The sequence below is a fragment of the Drosophila subobscura genome, chromosome E, assembly GCF_008121235.1.
Source record: "Drosophila subobscura isolate 14011-0131.10 chromosome E, UCBerk_Dsub_1.0, whole genome shotgun sequence".
NCBI classification, from domain to species: Eukaryota; Metazoa; Arthropoda; class Insecta; order Diptera; family Drosophilidae; genus Drosophila; species Drosophila subobscura.
In genome coordinates this window covers 986,106-1,006,633 of record NC_048531.1, presented here as the reverse complement: position 1 = coordinate 1,006,633, position 20,528 = coordinate 986,106, and the positions used below count along the sequence as shown (strand labels likewise).

The window sequence follows — 20,528 nt, the reverse complement described above, 5'->3', positions numbered from 1 at the left end:
CATATGTACATATGTACTTACATATGTCTTCCTCCATAGATTCTAAATATTTCCAGACATTTCTGCAAACGCCTTTGTGGCTGGCATTGTTTCTCGTTCCCTCTGTTTCTAATTTTCGCTAAGCTGGAACGCATGCACAAAAACCCCGAGTGAAAACGACTGCGAGCGCTCGGTACTCTCTCACGACTCTCTCCCGCAGGCAACGCGTTTTTAGTGTCTAGGTCGAGGCAGCTTTCGTCGACGAAGCGAATGTGTTCCTGCGTATGTATGTACATACATATGTTTGAAGGTCGCCAACTCTTTCGGGGGCCTTCAAACAGTTATATTGTTGGCCGTTTTTCTCGTTTGTTGTTAAGCGAGGCTTTAGCTCAGAGATAGAAAAAAACATGAATACTTTGAAATACACATATGTATGTACATGTGTACATACATTTGTACTTTTTAGATTGCTGGTATATACAGTAGAGTTTTTATCCCACTCCAAAAAAAGCATCTGATTATCATCTGATTACCTTTCATAAAGTTATAATTACATCGCCTTCGTTTCTCCCTGATTAGGTGTCGTATACTTTAGTTTCAATCAGATGATTTGATAACAGTTCGCCATTATGTTTCTACTGTTAACAGTACAGAATCCGTTTCCGTTTGAAAGCGTTTGAGCCTACTAGTTTTACCCTATCTTACCCAAAAACGCAGTTTTGCGCAGGAGCGAGTTGCCTGCAACGTTTCAGGGCCTCAACTACCCCAACAAAAGGAGACAGCAAGAGACAGGCAGTGCAACTTGCCACGCACTCGGACTCACCCACTCCCACACATTCATAATTAAGTGAATTATTATTCAAGGACCAATTCAGTGGAAAGCCCCTACCACCCGAAAAGAGAATTGAGAGCTTATCGCTGCATTGCCCTCGCCAGCTAGCTGCTAGCAGCCTTCCCTTCCTTCCCCTTCCCACGTTCAGAATCCCGTTCGCAGTAAATCAAATTTAAAATCAAAAGCATCAATAAACTTGTATGGCTATGAGAGCGAGCTTTTTTTGGCACGCAGAAAGCTCTCTCTCTCTCTATGTCTTACTTTTGCAGTCCTGGTGTTGCTGCTTCCGCCTCGATTTGAGTTGCTTTCGAATGGTCCGCCTAATGTGACGTTTCCTGTGGCTATATAATTTCGAGAAACGAAAAACTAATTCTTGCAAAAAGAATAACACGAACGGCAACAGCGGTGCAACAAAGGTCGTTCGAGCTTGCAGCGAATATTCCACAGCAACGGACGGAACGTTTAATTTTGTAAGTAGCGTTTAACGCAAGGTTTTATATACTCGAACTCGTATTCGTATAACTGTGTGAGTGTGCCATTGCTGTGCGTGTGTCCTTCGGCCCTTTTATGCCAATTCGTTGGCAATGCTGAACCCAGAAAATATTTGAAACAATCAAAAACCAAAGCGTTGCGAGCGTAATGACAGGTACATTCCGAGCTACGATCGTCAGTGCACGGTCCTCGGTCCTGGGAGGACGTTGCCAAATCTAATAAAATGGCGCATTCTGCCCATTCTGGCCACCCTTCACATTTACTCTTTCTTCCCAGCTAATGTTATTGTCGTGCCAATAATTAGGGGAATCAGTTTTATTATTTTACTATATGCACTGGCCCGATTCTGGCATGGATGAATGCGGCTGGATCCAGGAACTGGTCAAATGCCCAAGCGAGCTCGCAAAACAATTCTGCGTTTCTGTAGTATACTTTTTGGACAATTTTATTCATAAATATATTTACATATGTACATATGTACCAGTGCATATAGACAGTTTTAACGGAAACTCGTGCCTTTTTTAAATAATTAAGTGTGTTTTTTCAATTCGCCAATAATTCGAAGATAGCTTTTTACTCTGGTTTAAGTTACCTTAATCAAACCTTTAATTTCCATTAGCGTTTCCTGTGTCGGAATAGATAGTTCTGGCTGTGAAAACGTTTGCCACAAGTTGTCTCTCCTCCCCCAGCGACATCCACCACAATCCTCAGCCTCAAGCCCTTCACTCTGGCCTGAATGAACGCAAAATTAATTCCACCGTCTCATTCCCCCTTGGGGTCAGGGCTTTTTCTGGTTGAACCTCGGATGTTTTTTACTGTCTTTTTCTAACTTTCTCTCTTGTGCTAGCTAGCTTTCCTTGTATTGTTCCTTATTTTGTTTTTTCTCATTGCTATTGGTATGTAAGTACATACATACATATGTCTATGTCGGGTTTTTCTATATGTATATTGCTGTAGTTGTCGTGGCTTTTGTTATATGTAGTTATTGTTTCTTTGTTGTTGTTACCTTAGCATCCTTACCCTTGGATTCTGGGCGCTTCCTCTGCTCTTCTACTGGCGTTTGTTCTCTTCCTGTGGGCCGTGCAGTACCGTGCGCCTGGTTTCCTTCCTGTTCCACATGAAAGTGCGTAGTTTCCTTTTGTCAAAAGCGTTCGTTCTGTCATTGGTACGTCCCTGTCCGTGTCCGGGTCTTGTGCTTATATGCTTGGGCTTGGGCTCAATTTCTGCCATCATTTACTTTTTGTTTTTTATTTAATTTATTTGATTTTCGTTTCTTACAATCGGTTATAGGCCATGTCAGGTTTATTCGCAATATGTTCGGCTGCACATTACCTTAAGTATTAAAAGTGCAATTGTTGTCAGATGTGAAAGAACCAACAAAAGTTGTAGAAAAAGAGAGAGAGAGAGTGCGGGAACACTTCGAGAAGAAAAAAGCGAAGGATACGTTGAACGATGAAGGGAAAGGGAAGCAGAAGCGTAGTGTTGGAGTAAAGTGATGAACTTTGACCTTTGCGGTGTGGACCTGTTAACCTCTCTGTCTTGCTGCATTCCTCTGTATTCCTCTGTCTGCTTCGTCACATGTTGGTACATTTTGATGAAATTGAAACTGCCAACATGTCTGTGTTCATATCTGTGTCAGTGCGAACTTTAATTTCTTCATAAGCACGATTGAATTAGTTATTGACATTGCATTGGCATTTATTGTATGTACATTGTATCGTTTCTCGTTCGAGGGAGAGTATAAAGCGCCAAGGGAGCAGAAGTTAGAAGAGTGTTTATGCAACACACATATGTATGAAAATCAATTCAGATTCCACTAGTCAATAATCATAACATACATACATACATATGTAAATATGTAGATCACTGCTCGACACGCATATGTACATACATTCCGCCGTTTTTGCGTTCGTATGTCGGACGTTGTGGAAGTGGTTGCGAAAAAGAAGCGTTCTTTTATCCCTCCCTGGCAGACTATGTAGAACCGACTCCCCTAAAGAAGCGTTCTTTCATGCATCTTTTTCCACCAAGAAAGAGTAAATGTAACCCGAACAGCTTACCGCATGTATAAATATGTACATATATAAAAAGGATATCAGATAAGTTTGAATATTATTTCATAATCATTTTTAATATAACTCACCGCATTTCGGTTAAGGTACGGTGCAGCCCTTGCTTTCTTTCATCACTTCTCACGCCAACTTGCTCTTTAAGCTTGCCCCCCTTCGGATAGAGCCGCACACTACACGAAGCAGAGTGAGAGAGAATGTACACAAAACAAAAAAAGCTGCTGGGCGGGGTGGGTTTAGCCTCTGCAATATAAATTTCTTCAATCTGGCTAAAATAATCCAATAGGATCCCAATTCGTTGATCTGATAGATATAGTTCTTTCCTACGGAATGGCGTTTTTAGTTTTTTTTTTTCTTGAAAATTCTGGCTTTGGGAGATTTTGCTCTTTGTGAAGGCGGGAGAGGGCGGGGCTAATTTTTTAAATACACTGGTTTTTAGTGACTGTGACTGTGAGCATACAGCAGTCTGGAGGCAAAATTCGTTGGCTCTAGCTCTTATAGTCTCTGAGAACTAGCCGACAAACAAGACGGACAGACGGACGGGCGGACGGACGGACGGGCGTACAGACGGACGGACGGACAGACAGACATGGCTATAAAGATTCCGCTATTGATGCTGATCAATAATATACATACTTTATGGGGTCGGAAACGTTTCCTTCTGTGCGTTACATATGTACATCCACTTTGTGCACAAATACAATACCCTATTTACTCTTCAAGTAACGGGAATTGTCATAGTCCTCCACTTGCAGCAGCTGCGTCTCATTTAGCCAGACAAAGTCTTTCAAGGAGTTAAAAGCAAAGGGAAATTAGCAAACCAAATTATCAGCAATCCTTTCGGGACTCCCGAAAATTGATCCGTATAGTTGTCACTTGCTTTGACTTTGCACAGTTGTGCACACAGGACGAAGGGCACCAGAAACACCCACTTTGGATTCTTCTTCGACTCCTTGACCTTGTGCTGATCAAGAGCTACTAAACGACCTGGCGACTCGCTTATCCATTCCATTGTCTTGGTGGGCCAGTCGCAGCCCATATCCAAAACAGCTATTCATTTTCTTAGTCAAAACACTTTTTGCTTGCTCAAAATTTATCTCATTACTCTCTCTGAACACTCGCTGTTGAAATTGAAAGATCTATTAAGGATTAAAGTTAAAGCTTACAGAATAAAAGTTTAAAAAATACCTTTCCAAAGAATCAGGACGGATTTTTATCCGCGGTACTCGAAAAGTAAACGGGAATTTGTGGTCGAATCAATGTGCGTAACGCATAAAACAAAACTTTTCGACCCTATAAAGTATACATACATATGTATGTATGTACATATGTATGTATGTATATTCTGTATTCTCTCTAGATAAAAGGGCGTGTTAGTGTGAGACGTGATGTATGCAGATGACAGATGTAGCAAAAAATGTAAAATGTAAACTTACAAATTTAAAAAAAGCATAAAATAGATCATTAAATCGTATTCTGACTGCGTACAGGTATACAAGTTAGGACGAGTTTGGACTCACAACGTCTTAAATGCCTTTTCGAATGAACCATTTTCATAACTATTGAGTGGGCATCTGGCATTTTCACGCTCAAAAATGACTGGAAATAGCAGCAGAGGCAGCCTGGGATAGTAAATAGAAATCGTCGCCAAGTGACACGATCTGGCAGTGCCAAAGAATATTTGCGCCCCAAGCAGCCATTCTATTCGAAATTCGATGGTTTCGAGTCAAAATGGGCGTCCCTAAATTTTGGCGCATCGTGCGAGTAGCTGTAAACACGAATTACAAAAATAGTGCATGAGCTTTTGTTCCAAGCCAGTCGGGAGTAATTTAATTACTTCAAAATCAAGCAGATTTTTTGGTTATGTGTCTAAGGTAATAAAAAACAAAAAAATGGAATGCAAATGTTCCAGGATAATTTCTCGTTTCTAATGTTTAAATATCATTCTTTCTAAAGAGGTATTATTTGTTTAATTTGGATGAACCGAAACGTCTCAAATATATGTAGTTTTGAAAGTGGTGAGGTTCTGCACTACTATTTCACTGAACACAGCTATAAATTCATACATAAGTATGTACATACATACATACATACATATGTATGTACAAATGCGTCCATAGCCGTCTTTCAAGTTGTCTGAAAACATTAAATCTGCGTTTCGGCTCATGGCGCATTTGTCATAAACCAGATAAAAAGTTTGCCCACAGGGGCTGAGAAATTACATTTAAATTGCAAATTTTAAGTGAAAACATATACGCCACATTATAAAGGACGTACATATGTATGTATGTACATATTGTATGTACGTCAACACAAAATTTCTGAGGAAAAACATACATGGACATGGAAAACTGAATTGAAAACAGCTTTCTCCAGACATTATTTCACTTTGTTGCTGTCAACCACCCTTCCTTACTCGTCGTACCCCTTACTATGAGTATTTTCTTGTTTTCCGATATATTTTCCTTAAGATTTTCCGATTTTAATTCAAATGATCTGCATTTTTTGTCCTCAAGGTTCAGGTTCAGTAAAAGCATAAACTTTATCATATTACCAGCCATAGAAAGCACGTTAATAAGAAATATTTAAAATTTGAATTCTTAAAATATATCAGAGCCGAAGCTCCACAGAAATTCCAAGCGGGTGGGCACTAAGCTATTTTTGCTCTCTTTCTATTCGATCTGCTAAATCGAAAATTAATATTAAATTAATGTACAAACATACATATGTACATACATATATACGGAATAATGGGTTGGCCGGCATATATCCTCTCATATTTGAAATGCCACACAATTTCATTGTGATTTAGCGCTGAATGTGGAACTACCTAGAAAATGACAACAAAGGACGATAGACGATGGAATAGAATATGAATATTAAACGAGGTGAAAATACACAGGCTATCACGTGTAGTAGGACAGATGAATTGCATTGAGGAGAAAGGTCAGCTGAACAACAGCTTCGTTTAATTACTACTACTTTCATACATAGATCGGATACAGATATACTATGTATACACATACGAATGCATGAATACATATGTATTTCCTGTGCAGTGCAATGTTCAGGCTGCTCTTAGACGAGTAAATAATCAATATCGTTAGTTGACTACAGGTATGGCAGCAACATGAAAGTGGTTGTCAAAAAATATGGAAATTCAACACCCTTTCAAAAGATTTACCCGAGCAAATAGCATCCCCTGATTGCTCAATTGTCGTTTCTGTGCTGATTGCAGATGCAGTTGCAACAGCAAATGGGAAAAAGCTTACAGTTTGCTCTACGTGCCCAGGCCTGAATGAGTACAAATACTGGCCAACCTCTACACCACAGAAAAATCCCCAATTCTGTCCAACACAGGATAGTGCAATGTCCCTCCCTCTCCTTGTTTGTTGTTTGTGGACAACCTTCGTATGGATCAAGTTCAAGTGCTTGCCCCTTAATAATTGCCGAGACTTTTGCTTCAACAGCATCAACGACGATGACAATGAATAAATATGAAAAAGGCGTTAAATGCAGCTCGTTTGGTTGAACAATTTCAAGGCTATTTGATGCCTCTCCCCTTCCACTAACAATCCCTCTACTAACATTCCGGTGAACTCTCATCGGTGCAAATTAGCGAGCCATGGCGGAAGTGCGAAAAAATGTTCACACTCGAAATGACCAAACACTAACAAGCGAGTGTGAGGCGAATCGTGATTTTGTTCCTCTTCAGATGCATTTGTGCAACTCTTGGACAAACATAATCATTCCGTTGCACACAAATAACACTACCCGACAAAATTGCAAATTGTAAGAAAAGAGAAGGGACGAGTGAGACGCTTCTTACGCGTCACAACTTTTATACCCGGTATTCAGTAAAACATCTGTCCCTTATGTATTTTTTTTTGTTATACCCGGTACTCGAAGAGTAAATAGGGTACATTGTATTTGTGCGAATTACGGTTGTATGTAACGCACAGAAGGAAACGTTTCCGACCCCATAAAGTATATATATTCTTGATCAGCATCAATAGCCGAGTCGATTGAGCCATGTCTGTCTGTCCGTCCGTCCGTCCGTCCGTCCGTCTGTCTTGTTTGTCGGCTAGTTCTCAGAGACTATAAGAGCTGGAGCCACCAAATTTTGCATCCAGACTGCTGTATGCTCACACTGAAACCAGTGTATTTCAAAAATGAGCCCCGCCCCCGCAAAAGGGTGAAAACCTCCCAAATCTACACTTTTGAACATAACAGAAAACTAAAACGTTATTCCGTAGGGAATGATCATATCTGTCAGATCACAGAGGCCAAACCCACCCCGTCCCGCAGCTTATATTTGTTTTACACATTCTCTCATTCACACTCTGCTTCGCGCAGTTTATGGCCTCTGCCCCTGACACGTCTCTGCCTCTGCCTCTGCCGCTGCCTCTGCCCTGACTCATCGAAGTGTGTCTCTAGGGGAGGGTGGCGAGCTAAAGGAGCGTGTCGCACACTTCACGAACCAGAGTGAGAGAGAATGGGCAAAACAAAACAAAAATCGTGTATCAGTTAGATATCACAGCAGACTGGAGGCAATATTCGGTTGCTTTTATAGTCTCTGAGAGCTGTAAAATGTTAAATTTGAAAAAAAAAACCACTAAGGTACAGATGTCTTAGTGAAACCTCTCACACGTCCCGCCACAATTTTTTTTCTAAAGCAGAATTTTTTTTTTCATTTTTACAAACTGTTTTTTTAGAGATAGCTCTTTTGTTTTTTACAGTTGCAATTTTCAGTGAATTTTGTCGTTCTAAAAAGCTTATGCATTTATAAAGTTAAACCAACAGCTTTGTGTGTTTAGCTTACCGTCTGGAAAATATAAAGCTTAGAAATGAAAAATTTATTTTTGTGAGGTAATTTGTACGACTTTTCGACTTTAAAAACTCAGGATAAGTCGAAAACTATTTCCTATGTCCTTTATTTTTTTTATCCACGTGCATTAATTTGGCGTCGTGAGCTAAAATTGGTTGACTGGAATTTACTCAAATTGACTAGAAATATGACCTTAAAAAAAAACTTTTACGAAAATGGACTTCACTTCATTTAAGGCAGTTTATTTCATAAACTACTAGTGAAAATTCCACCAATAAAATATTCACTAAATACTTATCTTTACTTTGTTTTCTACTCTCACAGCTCTACTGAAAAAACTATCATGAAAAGCTCGTCCATGTCCGGCTGCTAGGCTAGGACAGAGGCATTTGTTTGCCGAGAAGCTATAATTCATGATGAAAATCACATAAATCACAAGGAACTGCTAGCCGCAAAAGGGGAGAAAACGACAAAAATTACTTCGGACTATTAGGAGAACGAATCAAGACCACACGAAGAGGACAGCAGTGACCCATGAACAAGAGATCGAAGAGTAAAGCTAAAATGAAAGGACTTAAGTCTAACAAAGAGTCGAGTACTAGGCTGGATGTGAATCTGTGGGAGGTAAGTGTACAGTTTGCTTGCTGCAACTATAATTGCATAATTAACAACACCACCCGTCAGGATTTTTCCGCTTCGAACCAAACTTACTTTTTCTGAAAGATATGGGGCTGAGAAATGGTTGGATGATAATTGTTTGTTTATCTATGCCAGAACGTTTTTTTTTAGGAATTTTTAAAATCTGGTATTTTTTAATAATTTATTAAAGTGAAGGGCTTCTTTTTTTACATAACCTAAGTATCTTACATCTGGTTGTAATGAACTTAGCCATTCTAGAAATCTGATGAATGCATCTATAATGTATCCCAAACACTGTGGTTTCAGCTTACTGTCTGGAAAATATTAAGCTTTCAAATGAAAAAATTATGATATATGTGCTGAATTTTTGACGAAATGTTGACTTGCTGCATTTGTCAGCTTTTTATAATGACAAAGTTCATATGATAGAAATAGTAATTTCGTACGGAGTTGTGTTTTTATACCCGGTACTCGAAAAGTAAATAGGGTATTTTGTATTTGTGCGAATAACGGTTGTATGTAACGCACAGAAGGAAACGTTTCCGACCCCATAAAGTACATATATTCTTGATCAGCATCAATAGCCGAGTCTATGTCTGTCTGTCTGTCAGTCCGTCTGTCCGTCCGTCTTGTTGAGCGCCTGGATCTCAGAGACTATAAAAGCTAGAGTTACCAAATTTTGCATCCAGACTTCTGTATGCTCACACTGTTACAAGTGTATTTAAAAAATGAGCCCCGCAAAAGGACTAAAACCTCCCAAATCTACAATTTTGAAGATACAAGAAAACTAAAAACGCCATTCCGTAGGGAATGACCATATCTATCAGATCACCAAATTGGGATCCGATCGCGATTGGGAACATTATTATAGCCACAATGAAGAAATGAATTTGCAGTGACTAAACCCACCCTGTTCCGCAGCTTTTGTTGTTTTCTTTCACATTCTCTCATTCACACTCTGCTTCGTGTAGACAGCGGCCTGTGCCTCTGCCGCGAGTCTGCAGTGTGTGGGTATAGGGAAGGGGGACGAGCTAAAGGAACGTGTTGGCGTGAGAAATTATGTAGATGTAGATGTAAATGTTGATGAAATATGTAGAAAAAATGTAAAATGTAAAATTAAAAATTTGAAAAAAACCGTTTAGGTACAGATGTTCTACTGAGTACCGGGTATGAAGTTGTGACGCGTAAGAGGCGTCTCACACGTCCCTTCTCGTTAGTTTTCTGTTATCTTCAAAATTGTGGATACTGCAGATTTTCGCCCTTTGTGTTGGTGGAAGGGGGCTTTTTGAAACTAACTTGATTCAGTGTGATTTTACAGTAGTCTTCACACAAAATTTAGTGACTCTAGCTCTTATGGTTGCTGAGAACGAGGCGTCAAACAAGACGGACAGACAGAAGGACAGACAGACATGGCTATATCGACTCGACTGTTGATGTTCGGAACCGCTTCCTTCTGTGTATTAACTTTTTCTACCACAAATACAATACCCCCTATTTACTCTTCGAGCACCGGGTTTAAAAATTTGAAATATTTTAGTTTCTCTGCACAAGATGAACTGTGAAAACGGGCATTGGGCCAAAAAGGTGTAGGTTATTTCACAGACTGATCCACCAAAATATTATTATTTTGGTTCTGTGCATTCCAGCAAAACGAAGACCGCTTTACCACCATCCACATGCCGGGATCCAGGGCGTTGTGCAAGAAGGGCGCTGCAGAAGTGGGTATCGGAGGGGGAGGCAGAGGAACCGCACCAGTAATGGTGCCAGCGGGAGGAGCTCTGCCCCGGGTTGTCTGTCCTTCTAATGCAGCGGCCTTGGCCAAGGACGTCGTGTCAACAGCAAAGGCATCCAAGGCAGCAACGCAAATGAGCACCACCCCCACAGCCCTAAGCATTTCTGGCTGCGCCTCTGGCACTGCTCTGGTTACAATCGATGTTGCGCTCGTGGAGGCTTCCGATGCGGAGCCTGAGCCGGAGCGGGGCAACTGGAGCGGTCGCTTCGACTTTCTGCTCTCGCTGCTGGGGTACTCCGTGGGCTTGGGAAATGTGTGGCGCTTTCCATACCTGTGCTACAACAATGGCGGAGGTAAGTGTCAGTTATGCTGGCATATGTACATACATATGCACGAGTGCACATTTTGTTGTTGCTCCCACCTATTTTCAGGGACTACTTATTGCTATAATTAGAGGAAAGTATTATCATCTTTGGGTTAATTACTGTAGATTTCCATTTTCCACAGCATAAATTAATAGTCCATCTAATGTGCAAGGCACATCCTATGTGTATTAAGTTAGAATTCGCATTTCTCGTTCCAATTGAATATTTTAGCGTGAAATTCTTAAATTAAGGATATTAAAGCATCGGCCAGCCGAAGCCCGAATTAATTTCTGGATCGTACTTATTCATAAATGATGTATCCTCTTCAGGTGCTTTTCTGATTCCATTCACCATAATGCTGGTGATTGCAGGGCTGCCGCTAATGTTCATGGAACTGTCGTTTGGACAATACGCTGCTTTGGGTCCGGTGGCCGTATACAGGCGGTTCTGCCCTCTGTTTCGAGGCCTGGGCACTGGCATGATCCTGGTATCGGCTATCGTTATGCTATATTATAACCTAATCATTGCTTGGACCATATTCTATATGTTTGCCTCGCTGGGCACTACGCTTCCTTGGCAGAACTGCGAGCCGGAATGGAGCACGAAACGTGAGTACCTAAACGAAGCAATCGGGCTGGGCTGGGACTGCGGCTGGTAAGTGGATGAAACCATGGCTACAATTAATTAATAGCCCAGGACACTCAAGACAATAACCAATGGAGCAATAAGTCGAGGATTCTGTCTTACTTTTGTTACCTTTTTGGGTAATAAATTTAGAAAATTGCATGCTGTCAAAAGTGGAAGTTTATTATACCCGGAACTCGAAGAGTAAATAGGTTATATTGTATTTGTGGGGAATAACGGATGTATGTAACGCACAGAAGGAAGCATCAATAGCCGAGTCGATAGAGCCATGTCTGTCTGTCCGTCCGTATGTCCGTCTTGTTTGTCGGCTTGTTCTCAGAGACTATAAAAGCTGCAGCCACCAAATTTTGCATCCAGACTTCTGTATGCTCACACTGGCCCTAGGCCAGCCCCTAGGGGAGGGGGGCGAGCTAAAAGAGCGTGTTGGCGTGAGAAGTGATGTAGATGTAGATGACAGATGTAGAAAAAATGTAAAATGTGAAATTCGAAGCAGTTATAAGGTTAAACTGACTGAGTATAAAAGATGTGACGCGTGCGGAGCGTCTCACGTTCTTCGCTTATGTCAGATGGGTAAATGACGCTGGCGTCGATGTGTACCCGTACTGCAGTGTAACCATCAATCCGAAATGGCATATGCCATTGCCATTGAATGTTTTACACATGCACATCATATGCCCACAAGCATAGAACACTCACATATGTACACACACTACACGAACAGCTGGGATCTATTAAAGGACAGGGGACTCTGGGACTGTCTCAGAGACGGCGAATACTACTCAGGCTGAGGAACAACATTTCTCTAGAGAAATTAGAAATCGATGGAAGGTGGATCTCGTCTATCATCTTCTCCTGAAGCACAGTCCTGTTCCCTGTCTTGTTCTCCGCGAAACGGCAGCTGAAATCGTTTAAATAATACATAATTATGTCTTAATTGTTTTTGTCATTCAGTCGCTAACCTTGGTACGGACTTTCTCGTTTAAGCTTTTGAGACACACGGCAGGAAAAGTTGAATCGAGGCAAAGAGGGAGGCTATGTACATACGTATGTATGTATTTGTACATGTTGGGAGAAGGCGAGAGTATTTCATAGCAGACACGCAATTTCTTAAGCATTTCATTTATAGACACTTTTCGCCTCTCCTTCGGATTAGCTTTCGCCTCCATTAACTCACCCCACCCTCTTTCATCCAGCCAGAGCATTTCTGACCTCCTTAAGAGATTTCTGACTGTCGCTATTGTCCTTGTCTTCTCTCCAGACTCTTTTAATGAAAATGTTTACGTTTATATATGTACATACATACATACATACATACATATGTACATACATACATTTTCTGCCCTATGTTAAATGAAGGCTCCTTACTTCATGAACTTAAATTAGTTAAGCCGGTATTTTCACCGGGCCCTGACGGAGTTCCCGGCTGTGTACTCAGGTACTGTGCCGAGTCTCTGTGCGGACCTTTGCTTAAATTATTCAATCTTTCCATCCATTCTTCTAGCTTTCCCCCCATCTGGAAGGAATCCTTTATAATTCCTCTCCATAAGAAAGGTAGCAAGTCTGACGCCAAAAACTATAGAGGTATATCTAAGTTATCCGCTATTCCTAAAATGTTCGAGAAAATTTTAACTCCGCACTTGCAACATCTTTGCAAATCACTTATATCTCCAGCTCAGCACGGATTTATACGGCGACGATCAACAACCACTAATCTTTTAGAGTTCACCTCCTTTGTCATTAAAGGATTCCAAGGTAACTTGCAGACGGATGTTATTTACACTGACTTCAGTAAGGCATTCGATTCTGTAAACCACTCTCTTCTTGCACAAAAGCTCGACCTTCTAGGGTTTCCGCCCAATCTGTTGAGATGGATTTCTAGCTACCTGTGTTCTAGGTCTCAAAGGGTCCGTTTCAAAAACTCCTTATCTTTACCTGTCATGGTTACTTCTGGAGTACCACAGGGTAGCCATTTAGGCCCCTTACTTTTCACACTCTTTATTAATGACCTGCCTTCTGTCTTAACAAATTCTCGAATACTTATGTATGCGGATGATGTTAAGCTCTGTGTCCAGTATAAGGACATCTCATTTCACTCTCGCTTGCAATCTGATCTCAATAGCTTTCAGTCATGGTGTTGTGCAAATATGTTACACCTTAATGCCTCGAAGTGCAAAGTAATGACTTTTCATCGCTCCCGCCCCTTACTGGCACCTTACACCCTCTGCGGTAGTTCTCTTGAGAGAATTACATTGGTTGATGATCTTGGTGTTAAACTAGACCCCAAGTTAAAGTTTTCTGAACACATTTCTACCATGGTGAATAAAGCCATGGGTGTGCTTGGGTTTATAAAGAGGTGGTCAAAGGAATTTGATGACCCCTATATAACGAAGACTCTCTATATCTCGCTTGTTCGTCCGATTTTAGAATACGGCTCATGTGTATGGTGCCCTCAGTACAACATACATCAGGACCGTATTGAATCAGTACAGAAAAACTTCTTATTATTTGCCCTACGGGGCCTCAACTGGGATGCAACTGTGAGACTGCCATCCTACCGTAGTAGACTCCTAATAAACCAATGCATCCTTAGTTAAACGTAGAAAAATGCTTGGTGTAATCTTTATGCACAACTTGATCAAGGGGGATGTAGACAGCCCTGACTTGTTGAGCCGCGTAAACTTTACGATTCCCATTAGACCCACTAGAAACTATATTCCTTTGTTCCTTCCAATGTGTAGATCGAATTATGCCTTGCACGAACCCTTTAGAGTTTTATGCTCGGGTTATAATTCCCTCTATCACATTATATCCTCGACTCACTCCCTTCCTCTTCTTAAATCTCTTATACTAGCCTACCTCTCCCGTAGTTAATTTAATTTTTGACTTTGATAATTTTGCTTGCTTAGCTATAGTTGCTCTAGTTCTAATCTATCTTTCCTGCATGCTCGCGACCGGTTCGGTTAATCGCGCCGCGCGTCATGCGGCAGCGCCCCTCGGTCGGTTGGGCGGGAGGAGGGCTGCGTTCTGCTGGGTTCCGCGCGTAACAGGCTTTGGCTTGGTGTCGCATGGGCCACTTGATGGTGCAGTCATTGCATATCAACGTCCAGACATATGTACGCATTTATGTATGTCTATAGAGAAATATTTGATAATCCTAATAACGTGAATGGGCTATCATGATGTTGGATTAGAGAAAGGAGAAGGGACGTGTGAGACGCTTCTTACGCGTCAAAACTTTTATACCCGGCACTCAGTACTACATCTGCACTTTAGCGGTTATTTGTCAAATTTTACATTTTTTCTTCATCTGTCATCTACATCAACAACACTGCTCACGCCAACACGCTCCTTTAGCTCGCCACCCTCCCCTATAGACACACACTGCAGAGTCGCGGCAGAGGCAGAGGCAGAGCTGTGTCAGGGGCAGAGGCCATAAACAGCGCGAAGCAGAGTGTGAATGCTATGGGACGGGGTGGGTTTGGTTACTGAAAATTAATTTCTTCATTGTGGCTATAATAATGATCCAATCGATCCCAATTTGGTGATCTGATAGATATGGTCATTCCCTACGGAATGGCGTTTTTAGTTTTCTGTTATCTTCAAATTTGGGGGGTTTTCGCCCTTTTGCGGGGGCGGAAGGGGCGGGGCTAATTTTTGAAATACACTGGTTTCAGTGTGAGTATACAGCAGTCTGGTGCCAAAATTTGGTGGCTCTAGCTCTTATAGTCTCTGAGAACTAGCCGACAAACAAGACGGACAGACGGACAGACGGACGGACGGACGGCCAAACCCACCCCGTCCCGCAGCTTGTAGCAGCACACTCTGCTTCGCGCAGTTACTGGCCTCTGCCCCTGACACGTCTCTGCCGCTGCCTCTGCCGCTGCCTCTGCCGCGACTCTGCCCTGACTCTGCAGTGTGTGTTTCTAGGGGAGGGTGGCGAGCTAAAGGAGCGTGTTGGCGTTTTTGTTGCCATCATTCATCACAGTCAGAGGTAGAGAGATAGTGGGAGAGAATGAGAGAGTGTTGTTGATGTAGATGACAGATGAAGAAAAAATGTAAAATTTGACAAATTACCGCTAAGTTGCAGATGTAGTACTGAGTGCCGGGTATAAGAGTTGTGACGCGTAAGAAGCGTTTCACACGTCCCTTCTCGTTCCTTTTAATTATGTAGCTGCACGCAAGTTTGACCTTATGCCGTTCTCCACTGCCAGAAACAAATATTACATAAATATTCAAATGCCTTTGCCCTTTTTATGCATAGTTCTGGAGCAAGGCAATGATAGGGGCAATGTCTATCCCGCCATTTCAACTTGTTGACGGCTTAAGCCTTTTCCAGATTGCTTCTCGTATGTCCAGGCGGATCAGTGCGAGGCCACAAACGGCACCTACTACCTGCGCACCTGCTACAATTCAACCGTGGCCGACGAAAATAACATCACGGCCCTGGCCCTGCATGCTCTGAAGCGTCCACCAGCCGAGGAGTACTTCAAGTGGGTCCCCCAGCAGAACCCCTTCTTTCCTATTTTAAAGTGATTTTCATTGAATTTTGCAGCAATTTTGTGCTGGGTCTGTCGTCCGGAATCGAGGAGACTGGCAGCATTAAGACCTCTTTGGCGGCCTGTCTCTTCATGGCCTGGGTTATTGTGTTCCTCTGCCTGAGCAAGGGTGTGCAGTCCTCCGGCAAGGTTGTGTACTTCACAGCTCTCTTTCCGTACGTTGTTTTGGTCATTCTTTTTGTGCGGGGTGTAACACTTCCCGGCGCTAGTACTGGCATACTATTCTATCTGACACCCGACTGGAAGCAGCTGGCCAATGCACAGGTATTGATATACAGACCAGATATTGATTCACAGCACGGAATTTCCTGTCATTCATTCTATCCTGTTCTGTTCTCAGGTGTGGGGCGATGCGGCGGTGCAGATATTCTTTGCCCTGAGTCCCTCCTGGGGTGGCCTGATTACCCTCTCCTCCTACAACAAGTTCTCCAACAATTGCTACAAGTAAGTGAACCATTTCTTAACTAAAGTATCAAGTATTGAAGAGCGTTGAATCTCCGGCAGGGACTCCATGATCGTGGCTTTCTGCAATATTGCTACCTCGTTCTTTGCTGGGCTGGTGATTTTCTCAATCATTGGCTTCCTGGCTCATGAGCTGGATGTGGATGTGGGAAAAGTGGTAGATCAGGGTGCTGGCCTGGCATTCATTGTCTACCCGGAAGTCGTGACCCGTCTGCCAATTTCCCCTGTTTGGTCGGTGCTCTTCTTTGTAATGCTTTTGACCCTGGGGCTGGACTCGCAGTTCGCTTTAATGGAAACAGTGACCACGGCCATTTTGGATAAGTTTCCCAACCTGCGTCACTCCAAAATCTGGGTGGTGCTGTCGGTGGCTATATTTGGGTACATCGGCGGACTCGGCTTCACCACCAATGTGAGTCTCAATGTGGATCTAATCATTTTGAAGTATTTATTTATTTTATTTGTTGTCTTTAGAGCGGGATGTATTGGCTACAACTAATGGACAAATACGCAGCCAATTGGTCTGTCCTACTCATTGCTATCTCGGAGTGCATTCTTATTTCCTGGGTGTACGGATCACAGCGTTTCCTCAACGACATCCAGGGCATGATTGGCAAGAGATCCTGGCTGTGGAACACCTTCTGGGGCATCATGTGGCGGTACATAACACCAGCCACTCTTCTGGTGAGCTTCTATCAGCACACGAACTGCTATCAGCACACGAAAGTTTATTGAGCCTTGTTCCCGTTTCAGTTCATTTTGTTCTTCAATTGGGTGGAATACAAGCCGGCCAAGTATGGGCACTACGTCTATCCCTTGTGGGCTGACACTGTGGGATGGATCATCGGACTGCTGCCCGTGCTTATTGTGTTCCTGGTAGGTTTCCAGCAAATCTGGAAGGCGCCCAAGCAGCTCAGCTTCCTGGAGCGTATCAAGTTTCTGCTAAGACCTACCGCCGAATGGGGGCCGGCGGGCAGACCCTGCGTTAACCTACATGCCGAACGTTATCAGACCCAGAACTACGATGGCTTGACCAATACACAGATCCTGATCCATGCTTCCTCCGATATGCCAGCATTCGAGGATGCCGAATCTAATGACAATGGCAGTGGCAATAACACCCAAAACAGATGCTGCGACGAGGCCATGCAACTCTGAGAGCGGGTTAAGGCATCCTCGTTGACAGTGGTGACCGTTGATGAGGACGTTGATGCCCTGCCACTGGCAACTGTTGGCAAGCTGCCAGGACCAAGCATCCTAAAGTCCTCAGCGAGGCACAGCAGCATTCAACAGGCGATAGTTGAGAACGGCAGGCACAGGAACCAGACTCAGACACTCACCCATACCCAGACCACTTCCAGCAAGCAGCCTGTCGTCTTGACAGATAAGGAACCAGTGGACAACCAAACTGTTGAGAAAAACTTGGTTGGCACTACCGAAGTTCTGGCAACTGGCACCATGAGCAGCGGACGTGAGTGCATCACCATGTCCACATTCGCAGGCGTTGGGGAGAAGGACCCCAAGAAAGTAAATCCACCGTCACTTGGAACTCTTGCTTCAGTAAAAGTGTCCGGGGCTACTACTGTTACATCTCCTACAAAAGTATCGCCACCTGCAAAACTCGGTGCTGCTGTAACTCCTGCCACCATGGCGTCACCGGCACCAGCAGTGTCCTCTATCGTGGATGCGATCAAAACGACTTCGTCAGCAGCGGCGGCTGTTTCTTCAGTCTCAGCAGAGATCCCGGAGTTAGCTAAGTCCAAAACCATTCATGCTGGTAGTGTATCAGAGTACAAGCCTATATCTGGGCTCACTATAAATCCCACTGAAACGAAACCAAAGCAGAAAACTAAAGCGGCATCGACTTCAAACGTTAATGTGGCCAGCACCACAATAGTCAATGCCAAAGTGATTGCAAATGCATCAGCTTTAACCAAACAGAAGCCGCAAGTAGCTGACGGTATAAAGGGCACATTTACCCAGACAGCTCTTTGTGATGCCAAAGAGAGAGCGAAGCCACCGCCAACTACTGTCAAAGGATTATCGATTTCCAAGATTTCAACAACAGAAAGCACAGCGATTACTGCAACTGCAGCACCAAACCCCCAAGTAGCAAAATCCATAACAGCTGGTACTATTTCTACCAAAAGCACAAGCACAACAGCCAAGGGATCATGTTCAAAGCCTACAACAAGTGGAGAAAAAGCCACGCCAGCAACTGCCAAGCTATCCGAGGGATCGGAAACCGCCCCAAGGGAAATATCATCTGTCAAACCATCAGCCTCAGCTCTTCAAACAAAACGCAGCTCTGTAACATCAGACATCGCAACAAAAGCAAACAAGAAAGTCAAGGCCACCAAACCAGGCACTGTAAAGCCAATGGCTTCAAGTCCCACAAAGTCGACAGTCAAGCCAGTAAACCCAATGGCAACCAGCCCCACAAAAACAGTAAAAGGAAAGTCTATAACATCACCTGGAACCTCTGCCAAGACAGGAGCATCATCAGCTGGAACGTCTGGTAAGACAGGAGCACCTACCAGTGAGACCAGCAGTCACGGCAAAGCGAAGGCACATCTATCAACCGCATCTAAATAGGCAGACGAAGAGATCTCGTATTCTCTCATACAAATAAAAAAAGGTAAATGCGTTTTAATGAAAAAGAATTGTTACGATGCTACCCCATACCTAATACTATTTTGATAAGTATATGTACAAATACATAAATTTACATACGTACACATGTATGTACATATGTTTGTTAAGAGCTAAGCAAACAATTTTTGTTAGCCTAACGGGAAACCTAGCCATTTAAGGAAGATTTAGTTTGGCTTTTACTTTTGAGAGGCGGGCAGGTAGGTCAGGCGGAAGGTGGGATATGGACGGGGACTTCCAGCGAGAAAGACAAAACAGAACAACTTTCATGTTTCCTATGAGAAAAGTACCTATTTATGAGAATGTTATTCCTTAGTACATACCCACAGAAGATATAATAGCATAAATCGGATTGGATGTGGATGCAAATTTGGAAAGACTTGGCTGCAATTAGGTATATAAAAGATCCAGCTCATCGCGAAGTTTTTCCTGTAGTTTAGCTATGTACGTACATACATACATACATACGTGTAGAAACATGCATATGTCTACATACATATTTATAAGTAATAAGTAGCACAGTGCATACAAAAATGTGTGTGTGTAAATGAGTGTAGGAATATAGATTCCAATTTGATCCCTAAATTAAATTGAGAGCAATTCGCAAAAAAAAGTTTGAAGTTAAAAAACAATATACAAATATACAAACAAATATAATAAAAACAAGAATTTCTTTGTTTTTGTTGTTGTATACCGCACATTTTTTTCAAATATTTTTGAAAGATCGAAAGCGGGATGAATTAGAAGGGGTAATTTTTTATTTTGTATACAGAGATCCCATATACATATGTATGTACATATGTATGTATGTACGTTACATACAACATATGTACATATGTATATCATAACCTGTGGAAATGCATGTTTTTGTTTTCCCCATGTTTTGTTAGGCTTAACCAAATGAGAGACTAATGTACCTAACTGAAAAAACTAAGTTGCATCAGATCCTACATATGTACATATGTATGTTTATGATTAAGAATCGAAAATATGAGTTACAAATGTTTTTTTGCGTACGATCTAGAGATACTAAGCCAACATCAAAATAATCATATAAAACAGAAAAAATTAAAAAAAAACAAGAACTATTACCACAATTTAAGAATTTATATAACCATTGTTGTGTATTCATGTTTGAAATGTAATTGATTAGTTGCCAAAATTAACGGCAAATAAACGAGATATTAAAAGACGTGTATTATTATTATATACATACATATACAAAATAAATATAACAAAATATACAAATGTATACAAAGATATATAAACACTATTTTTAC

The 20,528-nt window shown here is 42.1% G+C and overlaps 1 protein-coding gene across 1 annotated transcript; it reads left to right on the top strand.

The window, feature by feature from the left end:
• The first annotated feature begins 1,110 nt into the window (after window positions 1-1,110).
• LOC117891199 (sodium- and chloride-dependent glycine transporter 1) lies at window positions 1,111-19,216 on the top strand. Its single transcript, XM_034796535.1, has 10 exons — window positions 1,111-1,281; window positions 8,525-8,824; window positions 10,486-10,924; window positions 11,266-11,544; window positions 15,918-16,071; window positions 16,134-16,401; window positions 16,478-16,581; window positions 16,642-17,008; window positions 17,071-17,280; window positions 17,350-19,216. The coding sequence occupies exons 2-10, from the start codon at window positions 8,735-8,737 to the stop codon at window positions 17,752-17,754; spliced, it is 2,316 nt and encodes a 771-aa protein (XP_034652426.1). The 5' UTR covers window positions 1,111-1,281; window positions 8,525-8,734; the 3' UTR covers window positions 17,755-19,216.
• The last annotated feature ends 1,312 nt before the right edge of the window (window positions 19,217-20,528 follow it).